Genomic DNA, 27,066 nt, shown 5'->3' with positions numbered 1-27,066 from the left:
TGCAAACATTGCTTTACTTGTAATCTTAGATCAACATAAACCACCATAATACAAATTCTTCATTTAAAGTTTTTGGGACAGTAACTTTTGTAATCAAGTTTTCATTACAAACACACATTCATTCTATCATCTGAATCATGTTTCCTGTCACCTCAGAAGAGCTATCAATATTCATTGACCTCTTTTGAACTCACTTTTAGATTTACCTCCTGAATTAGGAAACACCTCTTTTATGGGTTTATTGTTGCAGTACAACGTTACAAAGCTAATCCAGAATTAATGATGCAGGGGTTGTTCTTTTGAGAGTACAAAGTGTCTCCTTTAAGGAACCAGTGTCCAACCTCCATAACCACAGAGGCTGAATAGACCCTTTTTCATGCAGGCACCTCTTCTCTGTTGTGGGTAAGCAGCTGTGTACCAGCCAGATGAGGAACTCCAGGGACTCCCTTCCCACTGTCCTTTCCTCAGGAAAACCTTGTGAACTTTTCCTTGGCACGTAATGAAACGTGGCACATGTGAGACCTCAGCACATAATGAAGACACAGCTGTCCTGTCAGCAAATGCACAGTGGTGACACCAGCATTTCCCTCACATGATGTCCCAAGTTCCTGACTCCAACACACCCTGTCCAGCTCTGAGGTCTTCTGCTTGCCACATTTTAGTCTGCTTGTTACAGCAGGGTGCAAGGAAAGCACACAGAGAACAAAGGGCAGAGCATTCCTTAGTCCATTTCCTTGATGTCTCCAACACTGCATTCCTTAGCCTTGGACCTTCAATCACTTGTAAGGGGAACCTGAATTTAGGTCAAGTTTATCAGTCACAGGCTGATAAGGTCTGCTGATATCTACTAAGACAAAAAGCATATTAAAATGCTTAATATGCAGCATCTCAATTTGTTACATCAGTTACATTAAAATTATTTTGACACTGTGCTCCTGAAAAAAAAGCACAGTTACAGAATTTGAAGCTGTAACTCAATGCGCCCCCTTACAAAGTGGAATTGTTTTATAAAGAGATTTCAAACTCTTGAGTAGTACCTGAATTGAGATGCTACTTTTTGCCTTTAAAATCTGCATTCAAATGCAATGCAATGCAATAGGGTTTCATTATTTTAAATGAACTGGAAAATCATAGGCAATTTGCACCCCTGTAGATGATCAATAATTTTGGCTCAAAATCCTCTGTAAGGACGCATGGACATCTGCAAATTAAATCAATGAAGAGAACAGGACACTGGGAAAAATAATCAGCTAAACTCATGTCTGCAGCAGCACTGCACTGGCTGAAGATTGTTATATTTTCATTAAATATTAAAAATATTTGAATTTGTGATGAAAGCATAATTATATGCACTGCTGGAAATTAACACATCTGAAGTCTTGACTGAAGCAAGAATTTCTAAGACTTTTACCCAGTGCTGCCTCTGAAGATGACAATGTTTGAGTTCTACTCAGCATCCACAAAGAACTGCTCAAAGAAAATAAACAAATTAAAACTAAAGAATCCTATCAAAAAGTCAAAATTGAGTCTGATAATGTAATTTTCAATATTCACCACCAGTCCCAATTGTTCCTATAGCACTTGAGCTTGCTATAGAGCCTGAAGTCCCCAGAAATTTCATACTAACTCTTCCTGTTTTCTCTCAGTACTTTTAAAGTAGTTTACACAAAATATGAACCTCACAAAACATTTTGGGCTACATCAAATCAAAAACTGTTCCTCAAAATTAGCAATAAAAGAGCTATTCAAGCAGTCAGGCTTGAAAAAGGAATGCACTGCAATTATTTCACTCTGCGCCAATGAAAGTAATCTGAAGTTTAATTTGTATTTGCTGTTCAACTTACCAGGGCATATTTTAACAAATATGAGATAAAATATCAAAGGATTTTCTTGCTAAAGTTAGAATTAAACATAAGTAATAGTTGCTGTGCATTCACAAGCTGCTCTACATATTCTGTTAACTGAAAAGTTTCTGCCACTGCTTTGCAGCAATACTCCCATTTTAGAATGCCAAAGCAGTATTGAAAAGAGCAAATAGTAAATTTCAATAGATAGCTTTTTTCTAATTTCTTCTACATCTTTAATCAAGTCTTCCTTTAAATTGTGTCCTGGTTTCAATGTACATTCAAGTTAGAGGAATTTGATTGAAGAAATATGGTACTGATAAGAACACTTTTCCCCTGGTCATCTACAAAACATGCTGAAGGTGGACATTTCAAGATCACAAAACCAATTAACTTTGCATGAATAAAGCAAATACACAGACAGGCATGAATGCCGACCACACAGTTTTAAAGCAAATCTATCATCAGCTTGAGATTGAAGATATTAAATATCACAATTAATGAATTTCACATGAATCAATTTCATGGGTGCCACACTCCTGGACAACAGAATAGCTCTACTGATTGAAGACTGCACAAGACAAACATTTTTCTAATGTATCTAGAAAGTAGCAAGGTGAACTCAGTTCCACAGAGCTGATGTCACACAGCAGCCCAGTATCAGCTCCATTTCACTGCTACATTTCTAAAGTTATCCCAATTCTGAAACTTGACCAAGTGATAATCTTAACCATTCACAAAAAATAAACAGAACCATCTCTGAAAGCTAAGAAGGGTGCTCCCTTCCTGCCCATATGTACTTTTTTTTTTACAGAGATCCCTGACAAAGACCACACAGAAAAGTAAAGTCATAAATCAGCATCCAAGATAAACTACTGATGTTCACAACACAGTTTAACCTTGGTGCAAATACTTATTATTTCCTCTGAGGAAGAAAAACTCAGCAGCAAAATCTATTTCTAGTTCATCCTTCAAGCTGAAACCCTTAATGACACACTACATTGATATGCCATGATCTGACGATATATGTGATCTGAAGTACACAAAGAACATAAAACTCTTGAAGGAGAAGGCAAAAGTCTGGAATAGACACTGGACATATCATTTCTTATCCCACTGTTCCAGGATCAGTTCCGGAAAAGGCAGTCCAATACATGCTCATGTTAAGCAGATGGCTCTGCACAGCTAGCTGGAACAGGGATGTCAGGGTTTTTTTTCCCCTTCCAAAAAGCCACTCAAATTCAGAGAAAAGATCAATTACGTATTTCATAAAATGAACAGGATTCCATCTTGCCTATTTCCCCAAATATGCTCTTTCCACCCCTCAGCTGACTGGAGTTTATAGTTTCCTTTATAAATAGTTGCCCCCTCACTCCAATCACTATTTCTCATATTGCAGATTAATGCACAGTAGTTTAATAATATGCATTAAATATTTTTTTTTGCTGGATCTGTAGCTAATTTTTCTTGCTAAATCAGTTTATGGATGTCTCCTGAAGGCCTTTTACACAGCATCAGCATGGCTCAGGAAAGCCCAACTCCACATAACAAATACCTGCTTTGACAAGGTCCATGTGGGAAAAACATGTCAAAGAACACTCCACATCTCACAACATTTCTATCCATAGCACCAAGATACAATTTAACTACGCTCATCCTTTAACTGTGCTTATATCAACATAAGCTTGTCATGTTACAAACCACAAAATGGTTGCCCAGTTTGATTTAGAAAAAATATTTTAAAAATCATAAACCCCAGAAGCATGAAGTAAAAACGGCCTGTGTCTAGCTTATTGCTTTATGAATAAGTGAGTCGGTCTTTGGTCAGAAAACAATCTTGTCAGTGCAATTTTATGAAATACATTCCTTACGCTCACTGAATTGGAATTAAACAGAGTAATGCATGGCAGGAGAGACAAGGTTAAACAAAGCAAGGGCTTAAATAAAAACTCTGGTTATAAGAAACCAGCCTACTTTTAATACTGTTAATGCTTATTGTTCCGTTGAGTATTCTGTGGCCCCACAGCATGGAAAAGGAAAACAAATCACAAAAGAAAACATTAGAATATATATTTTTTTTTAATTTTTATAAATAACTTATCTGTTACAAAGGCAGTTTACCCAGCTAAATCACAAAACCATCAACTCAAGATATCCAAATTAGGTTTTATTAATAAACAGGTAAAAACTGATTTGTCAATCTTCACATAGAACTGCAGATGAAGCTGAAAAACAAGGTCTCATTTTATAAACAAAATGCATTGAATGCAAGTGCTTTGGGTCTACTGCCTAATTACCTGGGATTGACATTTTCTTCCCACATAAAAAAAATGCAAAGCCTTCAAAACAAAGGCCTCTGTGCATTCACATAGATCACTTGTAAAACTCCTAATAAAAGTGTCCACTGGCGGATGTTTACAGTGGGTGACAGTCTACTTTGTCTCTTGCTACATTGTTAGCACTCCCTCCAGCCTCACGCTAAGTGCTGCTGCTACATAATTCTTTGTGTGCCGTCTTTCATGCATATTGTACTGGAATTCCATTTTCTTGATCTTGGTTACATACATCCCCGATCATGTGAGTATTTTCCTTAAAAAAATAGATCATCAAAATAAAAGAGATGCTTGAGGTTGCTTCAGTGTTCAAGTCTGTTTGATTTCTCTTTTCCAGCCTTTATTTCAGTTGTCCTAAATATTGCTATCCTTGTTTTCTATAAATATGAGACTTCACCACAAAGTCAGGTTTAGAAACTGGCTGCCAAAACAGGAAAGCATTTAAAGTCCTTGAACAAAGCTGTACGATGCTGCTGCTGTTGATTTTGGCACTGGATGTACTTCCCCAATGAATCTCTCTTCAGGCGTCTGCAAGACACCCAGCAGATGAAGCAAGCTTAACTCGGATGCTGATCTGTTGGTGGGTTGAAAGTTTTCTAGTATAAAGTTTCCTCACACCAGACAAAATGCTCCCTTTGTGTCACCCACCGTAAAACTCAGTGTACAGAGTGAACTATATGCATAACTCTTCCAACTTTTCCTGCACTTTTACCACGCTGCATCTGCAGGTCTTCACAGATCATCAGCATTTACAAGAGCAATGTACAGAACGAGCAGAGGAAAGCTATTTTGTGCATAGTTTCTTATTAATGCTCTTATTTTAAGGCATTGCTTCTCTCAGATAAAAGCTTAAAAAAAAGGGACATGATCGTGCTTAATCACTTAAAGGGAAAAAAAAAAGAAAGTTAACAAAAAGACTATTACACTATACATATAGAAGTACAAGAAAATAATAAAGGTGAGGAAAAGAAATCACTTAAAGCAGGCTCTAGAGCTATGTACAGTAGGAAAAGCTTTGGGGTATTTCACTGTGTGTATTGTACAGACAACGCATGCAGTTTTTCCATTTCATCTTTAGATGTGATTGTACTGATTTCTGGCTTCACAGAGATGTTTTCAGGGAAGACAAGGCAAAGAGTACCACTGATTTGTGAAGTTCTTCCCTTTATCAAAGGCACTATGTGGCAGCAAACAGTTTAAATATTTAAACCTTGTTCCTTTTGAGATCTCCTCTGTGCATGTAGTGTTTCACTGAAAGCTCTGAAAACAAAAACACTAGCACTCTATTTCTTTCCCCTGTCAAAATTCAGTAGTGACATGGGGGCAGAGAAGAGGATGGGCAACACCCAGGCACTGAACACGGTGTGTGCTACTGGTAATACTGTACATGGTTTAGGCAGCTGGCGAGTGTCTCAGCAGATTGCCCTTCAGCCGACCAGCGTCAACTGCCTGTGACACAACTCTGAGGTATTGCTTGCTCTGTAGGCTGACATTTAACATTAGCAAAATACCATCTTGTCACACCTTCCATTTAACAAAATCCTATGCATAAATGCTTTTTTGTCCCCCAATGCCTGGACAATTCCTTGTACATTTGCTATGGTTTTACGGAAGGTAATGGGCCTGTTGGCTCAGAAATGCCTGGGCATTTCACACTGTTCACAGCGGTTTAAGGCCGGATGATTTAAAAAAGTACAGGCGGTACAACTCCACTGAGCTCCCTCATCTTCATCTGTGTCTGGAACAGTCTTTGGTGTTTTCACAATGGACCTCTGATCTGTGACATGGAAGAGATAAGATAAGCAGTTAAGTTATAAGAATTTTGAGATTTTTCTTTTTTCAGTAACTGAGAACTATCTTGTTCCTCTGAGAACAGCACAGTTAGTAAAAATGACAGAAGCAGCTTTTTACCACCCTCTTGACTACAGCTTGATTGTAAGCCAGTCAAAAGGCTCAAGGTAAAACTAGAAAAATAAAGCTTCCCGTCCCTTAACTCCGCTTTCTTCCCTTCCTCCCTCAGTTCAAAGTTACTGCATAAAAACGAGATAAAATTTGCGAATTAATCAGCACAGGAAACATGGACAAGATTTAGAAGTTTGAGCTCTATGGAGTAGTCTAAAACTCATTATAACAAGAAGTATGTGCTCTGTAACCCTTTGACATAAGTTTAACTTTTTGATCCTAGAAAGAAGATAGCAGTTCTTCAGGATGTGCTAAAGAAAAACCATTGCCTGGCTCTGTCATTCTACAGAGTAATCCTCCCTATCATACCAACATATCTTTTTGCATGATGTGTTAGACAACTATTTTAAAAGAGAAAAGAAGACGAGAGAAAAAGAATGAAAAGGGTGGAAAGAGAGATGAGTGATTTCTCAAATTAAGGGTTCCCTGGTTTAGGCAACTGCAAAATCCTCTTAGCCCATTATTTCATCTGGAAAACATCTCATCAGCAACTCATCAACAGCAAGTGCTGCAAAATGACAGCAAGAGCTCCAGAAGTACAATGGTACTGATCACAGTTGCAAGAATTACTTTTGTTCTTTTGTGAACAGCAGTAATTCTGGTTTAAGTCAAAGCCCATATGATAGCTAAACTGAAGCTTAAAATGAAATGAAAATTAAAGTTAATAAAGAACTAAGATACAGCAGTGATACTTCTTTAAAAAGAAAGAAGAAAAGAAAGATAATTGATAGATGGACTTTAGAGCTTTATAACCCAGTCAAGGTTAATTTTGTGTTTTCAAGACAGATTGAATGAAACACTTAAATTTGTGAGTTTCTACAAGAAAAGCCAATAGCAATATTAACAACTAGTCCAAGAAAACTAATTTAAGTTTTCTTCTTTGATAGGTTTTTATTTATTGTAAAAGGAACTACATAAGTGACAGCTCTTCATGGTTCAGTTGTAAAATGTGTCCAATAGGAATGTGCATGGATTTAACTTTACTAGAAATTTTCACTACCAGCTCAGGTAATGAAGGACAAAAAGTCCAATTTATCTCGACCATTTTACAATGCAGAAATGTCAGACATCTCTAAGATGAGATTCTGTAACAACAGTTACTGCACACTGCAAGAACAATTAAACACACATCTGTATTTTGTGGAAAACCTCCTGGACAGGAAGACTGCAGCAGTGGATTATCTCAATGTTTCATGAGGTGGTCTGCCTAAAGTCATAGTGTGATGCTGTTCCAAACAAGTCAATTTCATTCTCTGCTTTATGTAAAACACAAGAGGTAATTGTTCTGCTTTGTTTGACATCCCAAGAGGGGGAAAAAAGTAAGTAATATGCAAGTAACGACAAGTAGCATGTTTAAGAGTGGCTAATATTCAGCAATACTGACTGCCCTACTGGACTGCATTATTTTCCTCTTCAACTACCTAGAACTATATTCACCAATAGTCAGAAGAGGCTTTCACGTAACTTGTTAACACAAATTCTACAGTAGCCATGAATTCCAGTGTGGGTAACCAACCTGAGCTGTTCCTACATGTAAGTAAACCTCCTCTTTGGTATGGATAATGGTGGTCATCTAAGTGAGTTTCATTGGCCCCTAAGCAATGTACCTGATGCTCATTTTTAAAGAAATATGGATGCTTCCATTACATAAACAACCTTACAATATGTTACCCATCCCCGTTTAATATAATTCTCTTTCCTGAATGTATGAATAGAGAGAAAACAGGAGCAAACAGAAGCATACTTACTGCCAATACAAATAAAATGCAAAGTTTGTATGCTTTTGAAGTAATCTATTTCATAATCAACACTTACACAAGATTTGTAAATTGGAAATTGATATTAGATACAAACCAAATATTTGTATCAAATCAAAATTTTATCAATACAATACCTTTGGGTTTTGGTGGCACGGGACCAAGAAATCCAATATTATCGTAAAAATTATGAATAGCGCTGGGATTAAAATGTGGTCCTAAAAATAAAAACAAATAAAAAAAAGTGCAGTAGTTTAAAAAAATAAACTTGAGTTGGGAGGCTTATCAGTTTTTTTCTGGCAGTAATTGTGTAACAATAATATTATTCACTTGTCACCTTTTATATCAAGGTGTCAATACAGACCTAAGTGAAATATCAAGTGACTTCAACAATACACTTTAAGAAACTTATTGCCCAAAATATACAATATAAAGTCAGAGACAAAATCTAGCAAACTAAACTCCAGTAAAAGTATTTTTTTTCTATTACTCTTTACGATCATTTTGTTAGTAAATCTTAGCTTTTTCTAAATTGCAGCTATACTCAGAAGTATCTTACCTACTACACAGTGTATTATACATCCTTAGAATTAAAACTCAGTGGAAGTTCTAAATGTGATTTACTGTAACTAGCAAAAAAAACCCACAACCACCCATCATTCATTCTATTTAAGGTCAGATTTTCAGTACGGCATTACATTCAGCACACTTGTCTACCTTCTCTTGAGCTGCAGGTACTCTGTCTGAAGCAGAACTTTTGTGACTCATCTCCCAACTGATCAAACAGCTCACTGCTGCTGAAAGTGGGACATATCAGTTCTTTCCCTCTCACTATCTCAGTTCTCCCTTCCTGTGCCTCTCCCTCACATCAGCTGTAGCAAGCTTTTCCACCAATGCAAGTTTTAACTTGGCTCATGAACAGAATCAGCTATGCAAAGGGTCTAAAAAACTAATACAGGGCCAGAGCTCACTAAGTGGCAAGAGAGAGAAGCAGGAAGAGAGAAGGCTTTCTTGTTGGCAGTTCTTGAACTAGCTCAGCTCTCTCATAATTTCATCCCAAATAATTTCATACCAAAGGCTGTGTCCCTGCAGACCAGGAAAGCAGAGAGTACACTGGAAGTTACAACTGTACCTTATATTTGCTAACTTGAGAGGTTAAATACAGACAGAAGTGGAAGACAAAAGAGAGATGGACATATATGTATAGCTGTATCTTTCAAAAAACTTACTCTTTCTTTCATACTCAGATAACCAGATTTCCCCCCCTCCCCAGCATTTAATAAATAAATGGCATTACAATCTTCTCTTCTGAGCCAAGTATGAAATAGGAATGACTGGAATTAGGAAAATCATATGGCAAACAAAATCAACAAGCTTTAAAGACAGTTACTTCCACGGTTTCACTCAAACTAATGTGATGATTTTGCAAAAAGTGTGTATATCCATCATTTATGACACAGATTTTTTTGAAACATGTGGACAGTGAGAAAAAAAAAATCAACATTTAAAGTTACTGATGTACTAAGACATACTGTACCTCTTGCTTGAAAAAGATCAATCTCTTTGGTTAGGCAATCTATGTCTATCTGCAGCTGTCTGTTACAACTTCTTAACTGTTGCATTTCTTCCAGCTGAAAAAATAAATCTGCCTGTTAGACTAATTTTCCCAGTTTATGAACAGTTATCATTCAAACACAGGCAGACAGCATTTAGTTATTTCAGAAAGGATGATAAAAGAATCTTCCCTCATGACCACCTTTTTTTTAATCTAAGCATAATCTTACAAAAAGCTTCCAGATCCACTGAATAGTTCTCTCCCATCAGACTTCAGAGCTGAATGAACTCCAAACTGTAGTCAGGGCAGACACAGCCAATGGTCCGGTCCACCAGATCAATGGATGATCATCTAGCACTGAAAACTGGTACATTAATCAGTTTCTCTGAGCCCAGTATATGCACCAAGACCAAAAAGGACTTGGTGTGGTAGCAGTATGAGTATTAGCTTGTAAGGACTACCAGGTCAAACCTTTTGTGACTGCCTTTAAAAGCAATACTTCACATAAGCAATTAGTGAACCACAAGGCTGTGCTCAAATAACACATTTTTAGTTCTTACTCTAAACTGCACTGTTTACCAGCTTAATTCTAACTATATTGCCTGTCCCTAGTATATTGTCAATACATGAACAACTCTTTCTTCAATTTATTGTGACAGACCACACTTCTTGTTTAGGTTTATACCCTACAGACATTTCAACTTACTGATGGAATTTGGGAAACAGAATTCGATCTTTTCAGGCGCCTTCGTGTTAGATTATTCTCCATTTCATTGACCTCTGATTTTAGTTTATCCAACTTTTTCTTTTGAACCTCAAGTTCTCGTTGAAGTCGCTCCATCCTGGCCTTCTGGTGTACCAGTAAAGCTGCAATACATAAAGTCCCGTTTTATCTACTTCATTATCCTTCACATGACATCAGATTAAGATGCAAATTAGTACTACTTTGGGAAAAAACAGAAAAAAAACACTGCTACAGACTGCTTTTCCAATTTCCTCACAAGAAAACCTCTGCCATAAGACAGCTCTGTTTTTGGAAACAGCACAAACTAACTACAGACAAGCAAATATGGGAAAGCCATACAACATAATAAATGACCATGCAAGATTTAACTGTAATCTGTAAAAACCAACAAGACTGACTACCCAAAGCCAGGAACAAATATTTCTTTGTATATTCAGCTTAAACCACTGTAAAACAGGTAGCATGGAGAGGATTTCAGACAAGTGCAATATGAAGCACTACATATGCTTATTGCATTTAGGATTGGATCCAGTGCTCATCGTAGTAGGACCCACCAAATGAGACCAAACCAGAAACAAGCAAATAAGCACACCACTAGCAAACTGAGCTATTAATCAAAAGCTGGATTGTATGTCACTTCACCCCTAAACTACAGTGCAGAACCATTAGCTCATCTCCTAATTTCTAACATTGCTTACCATTTGTAAAGCTAAAGGCACAAGGAGACCTAATTTAGAAACAATGAAGTTAGCACTTAAACCAAAGTTTAAAGTTATAAAGAACCTAAGTGGCAGATTACACAAATTCATGCAATCTAATGTGTTTATTTCATCGAATGCAGGTTTACTATTAAATGTCATCACAAAAGCAGATATCACTGCTCAAAGTAATCATCACCTTCTATAAAAATGTATTTCATTAAATAATGCAAAGAATCATTTTGACTTCTGCACAGCCATTAATTCATCCATTAAACTAGTAATTCATATAAACTATGATCAGTTTCACGGACTATGAATACTTTTATATCACCCTGGAAATTATAAAGAAGTAGCAATAACAAGGTATTTTAAAGACTGAATTTGCCTCACAAAGTCTTTATCATGGAACATGATGTTTAATTCCTCACAATTTCTTCACATACCAAAAAAATCAGAAGCACTCAGATCTGGTTGCCTAGGTTTCCCAAACAGGAGCAGAGGGCAAAAAAAAAAAAACACATCAGAGAGCTGCAACATTCCACACATTTGGCAAGCAGAACTGTCTTCTCCTGCAGCTTCTGCCTGTTCATTCATTCATTCACACATTGCATTCTGTCTTCCAGAGGTTCTTTAAAAGGAGGAAGCATGCCAAACTATTTTTGAACAGTGTTACAGACTGTAAGGCCATACTGAGACCCAGCCTAGGCTTCTGAGTGGCAAATACTCACAAGATACTGAAATATCACCTACTTTCTATTTTGTTCAGATCAGAGAAGTCTTCATGAACAGACACCTTTATTTTAGGTCACAGTAGTTGCACTAGAGTAAAAATTGCAGCTGTGCTCATATGTAAAACAAAAATGCAATAACTGAAATCTCCAGATAAAGATTTTTGTCAAAGACTTGGAACTATCAGGTAAGTAATGTCAACACAGTCTCTCCTCTTGAAAAGCCTTTTACAAACAGCAAATGTAGCTGCAAGCCTAAAGAAAGGAAATCAAAGACTTTGCCTCTACTCCTGCAAGGACAGTCCAAGCCCTTCTTCTTTCTACATTTTATTTCCACTTTTAGGCAGTCTCTTCTGCTTTCATTACCTTGGTAAGACTGCTGAGGCAACAAAGCCATGCTCCACTGCCCAGACTCAGAACTCTTCAGACCTGTCAAACTGTGGATGCAGCCTGCTGGCGAGTAGCCATTTCTGCTGGATGTGGTAGGTGAGGTGCATTGTTACCAGAATATCAGGTTGCACGGCATGGCATGGCCTCAAGAGTTCAACCATGACCAAGACTTTGCCTGTGCATCCCTCATCTCCTTTTTTAAGCTAATCTTGTAAAGGAAAAAAACCCATGATTTCTCATTTGTGACAATGTTACAATTCTCCTACTTGTGATATGACTCCCAGCAGTCATTATGGAACTGCACAAGGAGGAGAAGACACTGATGAATGCCCACAGCACCATTATAAGCTTTTAATTTTCATGTCATGTCTGGAAAGTTACAAAATTTATTCTCTTAAGAGCCTTGTGACTACCATCTGACAATTTCAAATCCTAACAGGTTTTAAAAAAATACATTAAAAAATTACCATTGTGATTAAAGAAGAATCACTTAATACTACTATGCTATCCTTCTACTATTAAAAGTAACTTTGATAAGGAACTTGAAAGAGACTGGATTAAGTAGAAGCTTTCATATATAATTTGGTAATTTTGCTTAAATACCAATTTGGCAGCTGCAGGAAAACCATGGTGGGGGGGAAGACAAAACCCTCCCCTTATTTCATTGTGGTATTTATGAATGGAAACTAGCAATTTAAGTATTCAGCTCCCTCTAGTGTCGCTCAGAGCGACTGAAAACTTCCAGAAAAACTCTGCAGTTTAACTTCTTAATTAAGTGCAAACAGGGTATTTGGCAAATTAAGTTTTTTACACTTCTGTGCATTTGCATTCAGCAGAGTGCAGTACACTTCAATGCTCTCACAGATGCCACCGTTTCCTCTGACATCCAAAGTGAACATTTTTCACATAAAGGCTATACATCATTGTAATTACAGGGAGGAACACGGAGGACAGAAGTTCACTCTTCCTCTCTCAGAGACCTTCCCAGTCAGGCATTAAATATACCTTTAAGTTTGTAAATGTATGCATAATTGTTTTCTCAAAGACTCTGTGAATGTGAATTTTAAAGTAAGAGTATCTTTTGTTATTTTAAGTGTTTCTAAGATAAATTCTAATCTAGCAATACAACGATTCCATCCTATCCTACAGACCTATGTATTTTTAAAATCTCTTAGTTTGCCAGATATGAAGGGAATTTCTGGCAATGCAATTAGACTGCAGCAGGAGGTTAACAAGACTCTCAAAACACACTTATGCTTGTGCATGTTTTCAAAACCTGTATTTGAAGCTGCACAAAATTCAGTCATCTGATATGCAACTTCAAATAGTTCAAACTTCTTTTTTTGTTCTCTCTTTTCAATACTCTCTTCACTTAATTTTTTAAAAAGAGGGTCAGTGAAAAGTGGGGCCTGATATACAGAGCCAAATATAAGGTGGTATTTTTTTCTTAGACCATATGATGCAATAGGCTCAGAGCCCCATGGAGCTTGGGCCACAGCTGTATCTCATTCAAGTCTTTTTTCTTAAACATCTACAAGGACTGGCTAAAAATTAAAGCAATTTGTTTCCTGCAGCTTTATTTTTTAAAGTTTTAAAAAGCTCCAGGAAACCAAATCAACAGCTGTGCAAAATGTTAATTTACGAATCTAGTTTATCAACTGATTTATTTACATTAAAAACACAGTGGTAAGAATTGCTAAGCAAACATGCATCCACATATATAACTGTAGTTGGTACCAATGACTCAACTCAACTTTGCACACCATCCTCTTTCAAGTTAAAGAAAATAGTATGAAAATGTCAGACAGTCAAAGCCATGTAATATTTAACCAAAAGACTTAAGTTCCCTAGTAAGAAAACATCTAGCTAGTGATTTTATTACACAATTGTGTATTTTCTTGATGGGATGTGTTCCCTTATAGATGGAAAGCTATACGCAGAATGAGCAACTATTAAATAGCTGTTCAGCCTCACTACTCATCACATGACATGCATACAGAACATATATCACAAAAAAGTATCAGAGTACAGAATCTTCAGTTTCTAACAGGATTCCAATTTTTCATCCATGAGACACTATATACTGAACTAAAATATTGAAATCTCACTTAACTACTTCATATTAATAAAACAAATTATAAATTGTAATCTCTGCTAAGCAATGAGAATACCCCTGCACACTGACAGAAGTGATACTGAACAGAGGGGCATAAAAATGCATCCCCTTTTGGCTGTCCTGGGCATGCACCTAGCATTACTCTTCTCACAGCATCGTGAATTCTTACTGACTTCAACAGCGGACACATGCACTCAACATTTCCACAAGTGAATCCTCACTATCTCAAAGTAGAATCCTTGAAAATGAGAAACATCCCTCAGCAACAGGTTCTGAAAAGTCTGGTGACAGTGAGTTTCTTAGGATCACAGAGTCAGTGCCAGAGACACAACCAAGCATTCCAGGGAAATGACACTGATTTCATCTGAGCAGTACCCACTCCTTTACACATTGTATAACCTTCAGGTTTGGCAGCAAGTAAGACAGAGAATGGGGCAGCCTTCTACTACATGCTGTGACGGAAACCAGAAATATCATGGAAGGAGATTAAGGTGCCTACACACAACGTAATTAAGTAATGCTTCTTTGATGGAAAGCAGCAGCACCTACAGAGATGTCCAACACATCTTCTGTTCTCCTGGGTTGGACCATGCATATAAATGTAAAATAAATAAAAAAAGAAAAGGAAATTTCATTTGACATCAAAGCAGCTCCATCTTCCACCCCAAGATTTCTTTTCCCCCAAGCCAGGTTCCTTTCTCCCTGCCGAGATACGGAGCATTCTGGCAGAAATGGAAAAGCTGATGAAAATACATTTTTCTCTAATCATGGCCAGAGAAACTACTCATCTTCTCTGTCTAAAATTAAAATGAAACAAGTACCTCACATGGAAGGATTCTGGCAGAAGCATAAGCAGTTTAGAACACAGAAAACATCAAGTAAATAAAGCCCTTTTTCATATGTAAGAGGAAAAAAAAAACCACTGCTAAGTGTAAGAAACATGTTTAAAAGTAACAGGACTTCCAGATATCAATATTATAGAAGTAAATATATCAGAGACTTTTCAACTTTCCAAATATTAATTAATAACAAAACTGTAAGAAACACTGTACTTACTGCAGCAGAAATGGAGCACACATGCCAGAAATGCAAAACATCTCTACGTGTAAAGAACTTCATAACTATAAACACTTTCTAGTGAAGGACACAGACAGATGGAGATTTCCTGATGTCCCTAAAGTCGTACCAGCCCACATCATACATCTACACATCATCTAAAAGCTGCAGCTTGGCTTCAGGAAGAGCTGGGCTCCACAGCAGATAGGAGGTCAATACTTCTGGAACTCTAGGCTGTGTACCAAGCTTGCCTCATCTCAATAAACTGAATGCTGATACCTGCAGCTTGTAGAGGTTGTGCAGGAGATTACAGTGGCCATCACTACCAAAGGTGCAAGAGATAAAGAGGCAGACCTGGTAGAAGTCAGTGCCCTCAGAAAAGAAAAACAGAAGAAAGACAACTCCCCAAAAAGTACCCAAAGTGCAGTTTTGCAACCCCCTAAAAAATACCCAAATTGCTTGTGATGCAAATTCATGATCTAGAAGAGTGTTTAGAGCCTAAGGACAAGATTTCAATTGCTTAGTTTCTAGTATATGAAGCTTTCCAGGATGAAGACTGAAACAGCCAGCTAAGTCTCCCTTCCAAGTAAGAAAAGAAAATATGATCTGGGGGGCAATTGTTTTGCTTACCTACAGATGAGTTTTCTGAAGTTCCTTATGCACTGAACGTAAGAGAATGTAAGGATGATTAGCTTTTTGGTTTTGACACATAATCTTTAGAAACTTTTGAGTTAAGATTGACTATTTATCACCAAAGATAATTACATCCAGAAGTAGTGCACAAAGTAGAATCACTTTTTGATTTACTTCATTAACACAGTACTCCAGATGCAGACCTGACTTCCACTGTCCTGATCACCGTACTTACTTACGCTAAAAAAAATGGTTAAATTCATCTGAAGAATGTTTACACTGGTCATGGAACAAGCCAGTTTTTTAAATTCTGAATTGTTTGCTAAGTCCAGAGAGGAGCAGTGAAGTTAAAGACAAATTATTTTGACAACCTATCACAAATACTACTTAAATACCCTGAGACTCATTCAACATCTTTATGTAAAAAGCTTACGGGAGGGTTAATAAATCATCAAGTTGGTAATAAAAGCATGCAAACCCATGAAAACAGAAGAAAAATATTAACAGGTTATCTCACCACATCACATATTCTAAGTTTTACCCCTCCATTACCACCACTGATCCCTTAAAACAGATTCCTTTGATTTGGTGTTCCTTTTCACATTTTAAAATGTAACAGAAGTAGTGTATCAAGACTTTAAGCATTTTATTATCAAGCACACAGTAGTAAACACGGAAACCAGGCCAACACTTCGTCCCATTAATTGCTTTTGAAGTCTGCTTTTCTTCCTTTTTAAATAACACTCGCAAAAAAAAAAAGGAACATTATCCAATGTAAACATACCTCAACTGATTCAAAAATCTGACAATGGAATTGTAGCTTTAAGTCACTAGGATAAGTCAAACAAATGTAGATGTTTCTTTCAGAACAACATAAAAACGAAGATAGTATGACTCCACTTCATTAAACAGATAACATATCTACTTAAGACAAACAGAAGAATATCTCCAAGTATTCAGTTACATGTCTTTACCATAAAAAGAAATCTATGATTTGCTTATAAAACACTTTTATTTATTTAGGGAACACTCACAAATGCTAAAATTAAAGATACTGTATTAACATCACAAAGGTTAGTAACTGTTTCCTGTTCTGCAATCTACACACTGAATTGACAACCTGGTCAAAATCTCTGCAATTTATATTAAGAATATTACCTTGCGTGTAGGCAGCATCATCAGATCCCATACTCAATTTCCGTGCATCACTGATCCTATCCACATGTGCTAAAACAGGGTCAGTAAGATGCTGGATACCCTCTGGTTCAACATAATGATCAGGAAGGTTTAGAAGGTTTGTAGGTTCAAAAGTTGGGGACACTACCCCTGGGGAAACTGCAGGGGGCTTATTTGGAGAAACTGTAATTTTAAAAGTATATTTTGTGTTAGGCTGCGTAACAACCACTCGAGGAGAGGTTGCAGTGGTGCTGTTGCCCACTGCTCGACTCTTGGGTGGATGGTGATGAATAAATGCAGGACCCATGCTTACTTGACCAGACATATTCCTAGCAGTAGTAGATACTCCAGGATTTGTCGATATGAAAAGCGTGGGCTGGTTCCGCACAAGTTGATCATCTCCTGTCGTGGCATTTGCTGAAATGTAGACCTTGGGCTGACCACGTGTGATCACTTCATCAGTATTTGGAGGACTGGCCGATATGTAAACAGTGGGTTGACTTCTACTTAATGTCTGGCTGTTGAGGGAAGAGGGAACAGTGGAGGTGCGAGGGCCAGTTGAACGCAACTTAGAAGAACTGTTTCTTTGTGGCGGTTCAAGTTTGATTTCAATTTGATTTTTGCGAGGTCCTGTGGATATATTCTGAATGTTGTATTGGCTATGAGCAGAAGATTGTGAGCTACCAGATGAATGAATCATAGGTGCTTGTGGAGTAGTAGGAGAACTGATAGGCATGTACACATGAGAAGTCTGGTGGCCTTGCTGGTTTGGCTGTGTTGAGTGTTGCGATGAGGTATGTGGCGTAGTACTGGATGTAGGAATAGTAGTCCAGGGACTTGGCTGCGAAGGCTGGTAGACTTGCTGAGGGTGCATGGGATTAAACTGAGATGCCCAGCCTGGCTGCTGCTGTGTCTGTCGAGCGGTACCACTAGGAGCTGTGATGTAAGGCCTAATATAGATAGAATTTCCCTGGGGACTGTTAAGTACAGGAGGAGGTACACCATGTATGTGCAAAGACGTTGGGGTATTGCGACCAGGCTGGATGTTTGGGGCTAAAGTTACCATAATGGGGTTGAATCTGGGTGTTTGTTGAGACAAGTTAGATACTCCTTTGCTGCCTAGGTGAAATCCAAGATGCTGCCCTGGATTAGAAGCACTAACTGTATTAGCCATCCCAAAGACATTAAATCCTTGTGGAACCTGCGCAGGTGCTGTCTGTGGTTCCTGCTGAAACAGTTCATTGTTGGACTGACTGGTTTGAAGGTGTCCATCACTAACGCTGTGAGCTAGAGTCCTACTTCCATTCATTCTACCTCCTTCTCTTCCATGGTGATAGACATTCTGTGACTGCAAATCCAAATTAAGAGATGTCATGTGATTTCGTAGTCCAGGAATTCCAGAATCATCCGAAAAGCTCAGGTCTCCTTCACCGTAGAGATACTTTGTGCTCTCCTGAGAGAGAACTGCACAACAGGCATCCAAATTATTGTTATTCTAGAAAAGATAGATGAAAATTTGACATTACTGATAAAATACTATCACTTATGTATGAATACATCCAACCATAACTGAAAAATTAACAATATAGCATCAGATAGAAAGCTTTAGTTGGCTGGCTAGCATAGCTGCTCTACGCACACAAAGGGCTTGCATGTGAAGCTCACTGATCAGGGAACAGTGACTCAGCCAGTGGCACCAAGGGCAGAGGTCTGCATTGCCTCTGAAGCAGCGACAAGGAGATCCTGCACCTTGGCAAGCTAGTTTTATGCAGTATGATACACCTCGGATGAATACTTTTCCTATTCCTTCTCAGTATCAGAACCACCTTCAGCAGAGACCAAATCTCTGGCTTTAGGGAGGAAAATAACAGCAGGAATGGATTCACAGCATCTGCATAGTTTTAATAACTTAAAACCAGAAAAAAACCTGTAAGTTTATTTTACATGTTTTCCCAAACACTTCAATACCAGTTATGCATTACCTCCTGCTGAAAACAGAAAGTGAATCTTATGAAGAGAAGAAACATGCTGACCCAAGGAACTGTACATGACTTCAGAAGAAATGGAAAAATTCAGTTTATACAACTACAGCAGGATTACTCTTTTGTCAGATAAAACTATTAATTGAAAACCCAGAGGGCATTTGTATTTTCATTTTAAACCACTGCTTGCAAACCTTTTAAATACTTATATTTGTACCTTTTAAAACCTGTAATAGGATGACTTTAGAACAGAGACCACAACCTAGATAATACTTTTTTAAAAAAACATTTCTGAAGCAGTTCTGAAACTGCTAATCTCCTCATTTTCCATGTTTAATAATATTGTACTATAATCTTCCCAATTTAGTTTCCTACATATGGATTTTTAGAAAGAGTGAACATGCATCAATGACCTAATCTCATCATACTGTGCTCCAGCTTTTATGACTTTTCATACAGAATCTCCCACACCCCAAGAAATAAAGGTTAATACTTTCAGCCAGAAGAGCACCTGTTCAGGCCCATGTTATTAACACCAAAAAGGGGAAAATCCATCCAGCACATAGAAACAGTTACTAGAAAAAAATGCATGTGATCAAGGAAAAAATTTGCATGTGCCAAGTAGCAATACTATCAGTTAGTTAAAGAGTAACACAACCAGATAAACTGATCCATGCTACATGCTTTCTATTATGTCATTTTTGTTAAACTACCAGACATTTCTCATTCTTCAACCACGGTGAAGCTGACAGTGTTGTGTAGACAGCAAGACTGTCTCTACCTTATAGATTCACCAACAAAAAAAACAAACAAACAAAACAACAACAAAAAAAAAAAACACAGAAGAAAAACCCCCAAAGCAAACAGAAGTGGGAGAGGGAGTGGGATGACAAGGCTAAACTTCACCCACAAAACCAAAACTATATGTTCATACAGACCAGATGCAGTTCTGAATTCTTCCAAATTAAAGCAAAAAAAAAATCCCCAAAAAACCCCAGCCATAAAACTTTTTAAAATGACAGGATACCCTAAAGGCTATCTGAAAAGCCAGCTCTATATAAGGATTGCTGCAAAAAAGTATTCAGATATGAAAATGGATCAAATTGATGATACGCATATTGGCTCTAGATTGGACTAAGCACCAGAGGACGAAGTAATAAAAGGAAGTTAGTAGTGAAGAAAGGAAACACGCGGACAGAACAATGGGTAAGAGAAGCTAAGAACAATAGCCTGGTATTTGTTGCAAAGGAGAAAAGGGAGCCAGAAAAGGCAAAAAGATAGGATGCCACAGAAAAACAAGCTAGAAAGTTCTCAAAGGCAGATTTTGCATGAAGTGAATTAAAACTATTAACATAAAGGCCAAAAAAACCAAACCAAAAAGGAACAGGCCAAGCTTGCAAGGCCCTTACATTCAGCTTGAATTAATTTCTTTGGACAATTTTTTTTTCTTTTTTAAGACCGCATCCAATCAATTCCCAAATTTCAGTGACGTCAATGAGAAAATTGGAGAACTCAAAGGGGAAACGGGGGCACATGGAACCCCTGGCATCTTCTGGCTGGCAGAGGCAGAGTTTCAACCGCTTCTAGCTCTTTACAGATCAGAGAACCGGTTGATGGCAGAACTGAGCATATTCCAGCAAAACAATACCCCTCATCTTATCTCTGCCCATGTCCCAATTGAGTTTAAAATGTTGGCACCCTGAAAGAGAAAGAAAAAAAAAGAAAGAATAAGAATGTTGGAGGGAAATGAGGAAGCAAGGAGAGGACGTAGACTTGAGGAGCAGGTATAGAATGCTCCAGACACAAAAAATAAAACAACAGGGAACAACGTCCACAGATTGCAGGCACTGCAGTGACTCCTTTAAATGAGGAGAATGGGAGAGCTGAATGCAGGAGGCTTGTTGGGAAGAACAGAGGGATACAAAACTTTTTAGGAATATTCAATGCTGTCAGCCCAAGACTTTTTACTCCCTGGATTAAGCAGCTTTAAGATTCCTCCATTAGCTCTTTGGTCATCCTCTGTTTTTAGTATGCTATATATTGTTTAGGTATTTCGACAGTAGGCTATTTACCTAGAGGTATTTGCATAATCTCTTTATCCTTAATTTTATCATTAAAAGCATATTATGCTATAAACCTTCCTTTAGAAACAGCTGTGTTTGGCTACAAAGAATTCATGCAGAATGACTGAATTATCTGTACAATTTTCTGCACAATTCACAGTGATCCAAAGAAACTGTCCTTGTTATAAAAGCCTCATCAATAATACTATAACCTGCATCATCAGTTATAGTATTCAGATTCTCACCTGGGGTATCTTATAATTCCTAGCTTAAAAATAACTTCACCCTGACATATGATGCCTGCACATAAGGTACTATGGGGGCAAGGCATTTCTTATACCAAACGTCCTCAAGTGCTTGTCTTTAAGCAAGCACTTACTAAACTACACTTACTGCCTTCACTGGAAATTCCTTCTACTATGTTCAACTACAAGGTGGCAGAACTTGGGATTCAGACACTGCTCTAGCAGCACTGCAAACATTGCACAAGTACTCTCAAATTCTGCTTTTCCATCTTTCCCATCAGTCCAAGTACAAAATTTCTTGGTTTGAAGAAGTCATGTTAGGCAGCTTTTATAACAACAACCACCCCAAACAAACCAAAACACAAACAAGATCCCAAGCCAAAGAGAGTTGCAAAGCTAGAAGTTGCATCAGAGAAACCAGAGCTCATGAAATTTCAAAGAAGCACCAACATGACAGAATTTTCTCGGTAAGTCTCAGCTCTCAGTTCACAAAAAAAGGTATCTTTCCATTGTGACAAATTAGTTTAACAATACTACATACATGGAACATTAATTACTCTAGACTGTTTTTGAAAGATCCTCTTATGAAAGCAGACTTAAAACACTTCCTCAGAATCTAAACCCTCCCCCATAAATCTGTCATAATATGTGATGTACACATATTCTTCAATTATAAGGCTCTTTTTATTAAAATAAATCCACTGTCTTAAATGTTGTGAAGACTGCTGGGTCTCTTAAAGACAAGGATTAGTTTTAAAATTTATCAAGAATTAGATTCGAAAGATGATTACTGATGTATTCACTCCATCAAGTCCACAGACACTGCTGAACAAGCAGTTCTCATTTTTGAAGAGCAAAACTGTACTTGTCGTATAAAGTCCTACAGAGCACCAACATAAAAACAGCAGTGTACAATCCTGAGAACAAGTATGGGCAGTTTATACTCAGGTTCAGTTTCCTTTTCAGTCAAATACTGAGAAAAAAGGGACTGAAGAAAGCTTGAAATTTCATGAGCCCTGAGCAGAATTTTGCCTTCTTGCAAATCAAAACCAATTCTATTGATAAAATGCAAGTTTCACAACTTCTTACTCTAGGAAGACTGGAGAGTCATGATAAAGTCTTGGCAATACATATGTTAAATTGTCACAGACACTCTTCCCAACAGGACAATATGTATGTGAGTACATATACATATGTAAGTATAGAAAAATATGTATTTCATATATGAAAATACACATAAAAAGCAAGACAAACAATTAGGATGTAAAGAATGTTGAATCATAACCCCAGATATCCTAGCCATAGTCCAAAGACAGCTTCTGGGAAGCTGTAACCCACCATTTTTCCTATCAGTGTACACTGATGATCAGTATGACTACTTGGATAATTCTCTTATTAACCAGGGTAAACCAAAAGTTGAATATCTTATAGTGAAAAAGAAAATCAATCAGTATGGGTGCTTTGAATTGATGGAAAATGCAAAGCAAACATGTTTAAGCAACATAGTCAAATTAAGTCTACCAGCATGTGTTAACTCTAGGCATTTAGGTGTCCCTGCTGGGCTTTGGAGGGACATCAATTTATCTTCAGAAATAGCTAACATGTAGTTATAGAGAAGGAAGCTGATAGAAAACATGGTATGTGTTCTGATAGTGGCAGCATTAAAAACAGACAGTTGCATGTAGAAGTTGAGAATATGCAGCTTTAGCACTAACTACAGCGCTGGTCAAAAATGCTTTGTTACTATCAAGCCCAACAGAAATCCATAAATTAACTACATAGACTCCAAAGGTACAGCAAAAAAATGAAGCCCATCTGGCAGCCAAAGCCCTGGGCAGATGCACATCAGTGCCTCACCCTCACTCAAGTCTAACACGCTGGAGGCGAGGCTACAAGCACCTCATCTGCCTGAGAGAGCCTAACTTGGAGCACCTGGCTGCGCCCACATCACACTCCAGGCTCCCTGGTGCAGAGGGTACCTAAGGCCACCAGCGCTGGCTCTGCAGGCCAAGGGGGCTGGGAATGGAAAGCATCAGGGCCAGCCTGCACGCAGGCAAGGGCCCACCTTTACGTCCGATGGAGACCAGGCAGCAAAGCTGTTTCTGGATCTGCTCTAATACTCAAATAAAAATGAAAATAAAATTTTAAAATGCTGCAGTTTGTAGCATTGCCTTAAATTGTCCCTACTGGACTCAAGTTGGCTTTGCATCCCTCCTTTTGCCATGGTTAGTTCTAGCTCTTGAGATGGCCAAAAGGCCTGAGCATATTGATTGGTGAGACAGTAGTCTCCATGCACACACCAAGTATCGATTTGCAGGCTGATTTACTTTCGACCACCCCTGATTAGGCATGGAAAAAGAGAGGCCAATTTAACACTTTGCTTGCTGCGCAATATAAAGGAATTGTACATTTGTCACATTTATAGAGAAAAACAAAAAGAAAAACATCTGCTTTCAAAGGGGATGCCCATACAGAAAACTTGAATTAGCAACACTGCTTACTTGTACAGCCATTAACAGAGCACTGACCTGTAACATGCATCTGGATACAACACCTTCAGGTACCTCAGGAAACTTCTGTCGCAGGTCATGTAAAACCTGAATATCAATTTGCTGGCTTCCTTGGGCCATTCGTATATTGCCTGGTCAGGATTGTTTTTCAACAGGCAGTTTCAGGCCTTAGTAAAGGGAGTACTCATCTCTTCTGACCCAGCATTTTCTGGAAGAGAAAGGAAAACCCTGAGACACCAAAAGCAGGCACTTCTGACGTAACAAAAGAACACCCCACAAAAAACTAGAACACACATACAAAACCCTAGCTTAAGTCTAAGTCTGTACTTTATGTTGATGTTTTCCTGTGCGACATTTCTGGCTAAGTAATTGTCCTTCATGCACTTTCAACCTTGAAAATTGCCCATTTATAGACACATCCAGGGATCACTTTATTTAGTTTTATACTGATATTATAAAACACATTAAAACTAAAAAATCATAGTATTAAAATTATTTGGTTTAAGAACAGCATTTTTACTTATTTTAAATCCAAATGAACATGAAATAGTTCACATCAAGTATTGGAAAATAGTGTTCACTCAACTTTTGAATGTACCTGCATTTTTATCTTTACCATCATTGTTTTTGTTTCCTGTCAGGATACAGTGGATAATAGAAGTTCAATGTCTCTAAGTTTCAGGATTTACTAGCAATTGTCTACTTTGTTTCTACCCAACATATTTCAGAATACTCAGAAATTATTACAAGAAAGAAATAATACTGCAACAATTTAGGCGTCCTCAACTAATTCTGTTTTTGCTTTGAAGGAAATTGTGAAGAGCTATGAATAAGACTATTTTACAATCACCAAATCAACACATTTATACAGATTATCTATCCAGACTGTATGATATCTATAGGTTTTTACCAAGAAGAATTTCTACCAATAAATCTTCAAAGAATGCACCTACATGCTAAGCAATGGAATGGTATCTTCTCCATATAAACTAATATTATAAATAAATATGACCATACAGTTCATAAAAACCCTACTGTAGTCAACTCCAACATACATTTACCTCTTAAATTAGTAAATGTTATTCAAGCATCTCCATGAATTTTATTCACTTTCTCCGTGGCAGCAGTAGAGCAATCAAAAGTTACTCAGTCTGTGTCTCACTAGAAGTGCATCCATGTTATTTCTTCAATGGTTTCCAGTGCTAGACTAATCTGAGCAATGACAAGACACTACTGATCTTGCACCTTCTTTAAAGAAATTATAAGGCAAAACACTGTTCAAAATAAACAACTGAGCCATTACATTGTTTATCAAAAACTGTACTGCAATACTTCTCTAATTAAACTTCAAATGTGACAAGATCACAGCAAGTCCACAAAACCAGAAGATTCTTTGAGCAAGAAGAAAACTGGTTTACCCTAGTTCAGTATCAAATGCCATTTTTCTACCCCCTTCTACTGAGCAGTCCATAAAACTTCCTGCTAAATAGTTAACCTCCCCTCAATCCTATGACCACTTAACTTTTTCTTCCAATTTCTCTAACCTGCATTAAAGCAAACCACTTTGCAATAGGTTCTATTATTCAGAAGAGCAAATTCTATGATCTGCATCTCAAGTTCCCCATGTACAGTACTAAAATTTTGTATTTACTCTTTATTTAAATTGTATCAGCAAAAAAGCACCTTCACAGCTGCTGCAGCAAAAACTCCATGGAAAGAGATTAATGCATGTAGTCTTTCCAAAAAAACACAGAGAATAAATTAAAAAACCAGTATTTGAAACAAATGTTCCACACTGTCACCCCAGTGCTTCATTTCAATGAAGTATTTTGTATTCTAACTCATTTTTCTTCAGTGTCTGAAGTCTTGCTAAAACACTCAATGACCACAATTTCCATTTATTACTCCAAAGCAGCAAAGTATTATAACAATTACCTTAAAATTCAAAAGTGCTACAGAAAAACTTGTCTGCATCTTCATGAGGCATAAAATGACTCATGGGTCATTCAGTGCTTGCAAAGTTGACTTATTTGTTGGTAGCATGCAAAACTTTGGAGACTTTGCTTATTTTTATTTTTTCTACTGTACTTTTAAGTTTTGGTGGCTTAGCACCAAGCAAATGCTTGCAGGCAGTATCACTTGACTAAACTTACTGATAAATTTTTGCACATGTGCATCAAATGTGTCAGCATAGCAAAATATGATATTTACCATAATATGGGATGAAATAAACCAAAGAGGCTCTGGCCCCACTATCTTACTTCAGAGAAATATACTCCAACACAAAAAGTTTGGTTTAGCTTCAATTACAATAGGCAGCTAATATGGCTTCACTGACAATTTAACATATGAAAAATATATCATATGAATATGAATGTCTCATTCCAATCATCGCTTCAAGAAGAAAAACCCACTAAAGAGCTCAAAGGTATCAAAAGATTATTAATAAACTCAGCCTTAAGGAAGGCTGAAGTGACAGGCCACGAGGCCTTTGGAGGTCTCTCTAGTAAAGACAGAAGAAAAGATTTTTTCCCAGATCTTGATGTTGCAAGAAACTACAAAAAGGACTTAGGATCCATCTCCAGAGGCCAACTTAAAGGAACTGAAAGTTACTTTGACAGATGCAAGCCTAAGGAACAGACACACAAGACTGCTGTCAGCAATGGAACTCAGGATCATCCAGAATATTGTTAGAAATATTCTCAGAATATCATTAGAAAGTTACATATGCAAGTGGAAAACAAAATGCATGAAAGCAAGAGTGAATAGCCAAGAGTGCCAGTAATTAGACTGTAGAAGAAAAGGGTACCAACAGGAGGCAAAGGAAACTGCTGGCAGCAACATTTTGGCTTCATTCAGAGACTGGCATAAAAATAAAGGCAATACAGCATTACAGAAATAATCAGAAAAATCTATTCAAGAAATTAATTATTGGAAGAAGGAAAATTCAACACTGGTGATTCAGAGAAATAATTCTTCCTAAAATCATTAATATCAGAGTTTAATTACAAAGGAAAACTTCTAAATACTGGAGTGCAGTACAACATAAAGTTATTCTTGTAGTAATGTCCATTTACTAATTGTTTTACACACTGCTTCTAGCTACTAAAAAAAAAACAAACAACCCCTTCAATGTGACTTTATAATGTTGAATAGAGACAGAGATCCCAGGGCTCATTTATGCCAGAAATACTAAGTAACCGGAAGAATTAATTAGCTGTGTCCTTCTCAAAGAGTGTTGGCATGATCCCCAGACAACTTAAAAGGCCT

The 27,066-nt window shown here is 37.4% G+C and overlaps 1 protein-coding gene across 3 annotated transcripts in view; it reads right to left on the bottom strand.

Moving 5' to 3' along the window:
- Nucleotides 1-3,904: 3,904 nt before the first annotated feature.
- The window catches only part of TAB2 (TGF-beta activated kinase 1 (MAP3K7) binding protein 2), a 61,408-nt gene continuing 38,246 nt past the window's right edge, over nt 3,905-27,066 (bottom strand). For 2 of the 3 annotated variants that reach the window (XM_058835425.1, XM_058835426.1), the window contains exons 2-7: nt 23,815-24,004; nt 16,979-18,491; nt 10,158-10,318; nt 9,434-9,527; nt 8,034-8,114; nt 3,905-5,954 (exon numbers count right to left, since the gene is read on the bottom strand). In XM_058835425.1, the coding sequence (XP_058691408.1) occupies nt 5,809-5,954; nt 8,034-8,114; nt 9,434-9,527; nt 10,158-10,318; nt 16,979-18,491; nt 23,815-23,916 (2,097 nt within the window). In that variant the 5' untranslated portion in view covers nt 23,917-24,004 and the 3' untranslated portion in view covers nt 3,905-5,808. Of the gene's footprint in view, nt 5,955-8,033; nt 8,115-9,433; nt 9,528-10,157; nt 10,319-16,978; nt 18,492-20,387; nt 20,678-23,814; nt 24,005-27,066 lie in introns of those variants that run through there. The other variant, XM_058835428.1, reaches the window with a different exon arrangement.

The sequence above is a fragment of the Poecile atricapillus genome, chromosome 3 (assembly GCF_030490865.1).
Source record: "Poecile atricapillus isolate bPoeAtr1 chromosome 3, bPoeAtr1.hap1, whole genome shotgun sequence".
In the NCBI taxonomy this organism is placed as follows: domain Eukaryota; kingdom Metazoa; phylum Chordata; class Aves; order Passeriformes; family Paridae; genus Poecile; species Poecile atricapillus.
The sequence above is the reverse complement of the archived record's forward strand: the minus strand, read 5'-3'. Positions and strand labels throughout refer to the sequence as shown.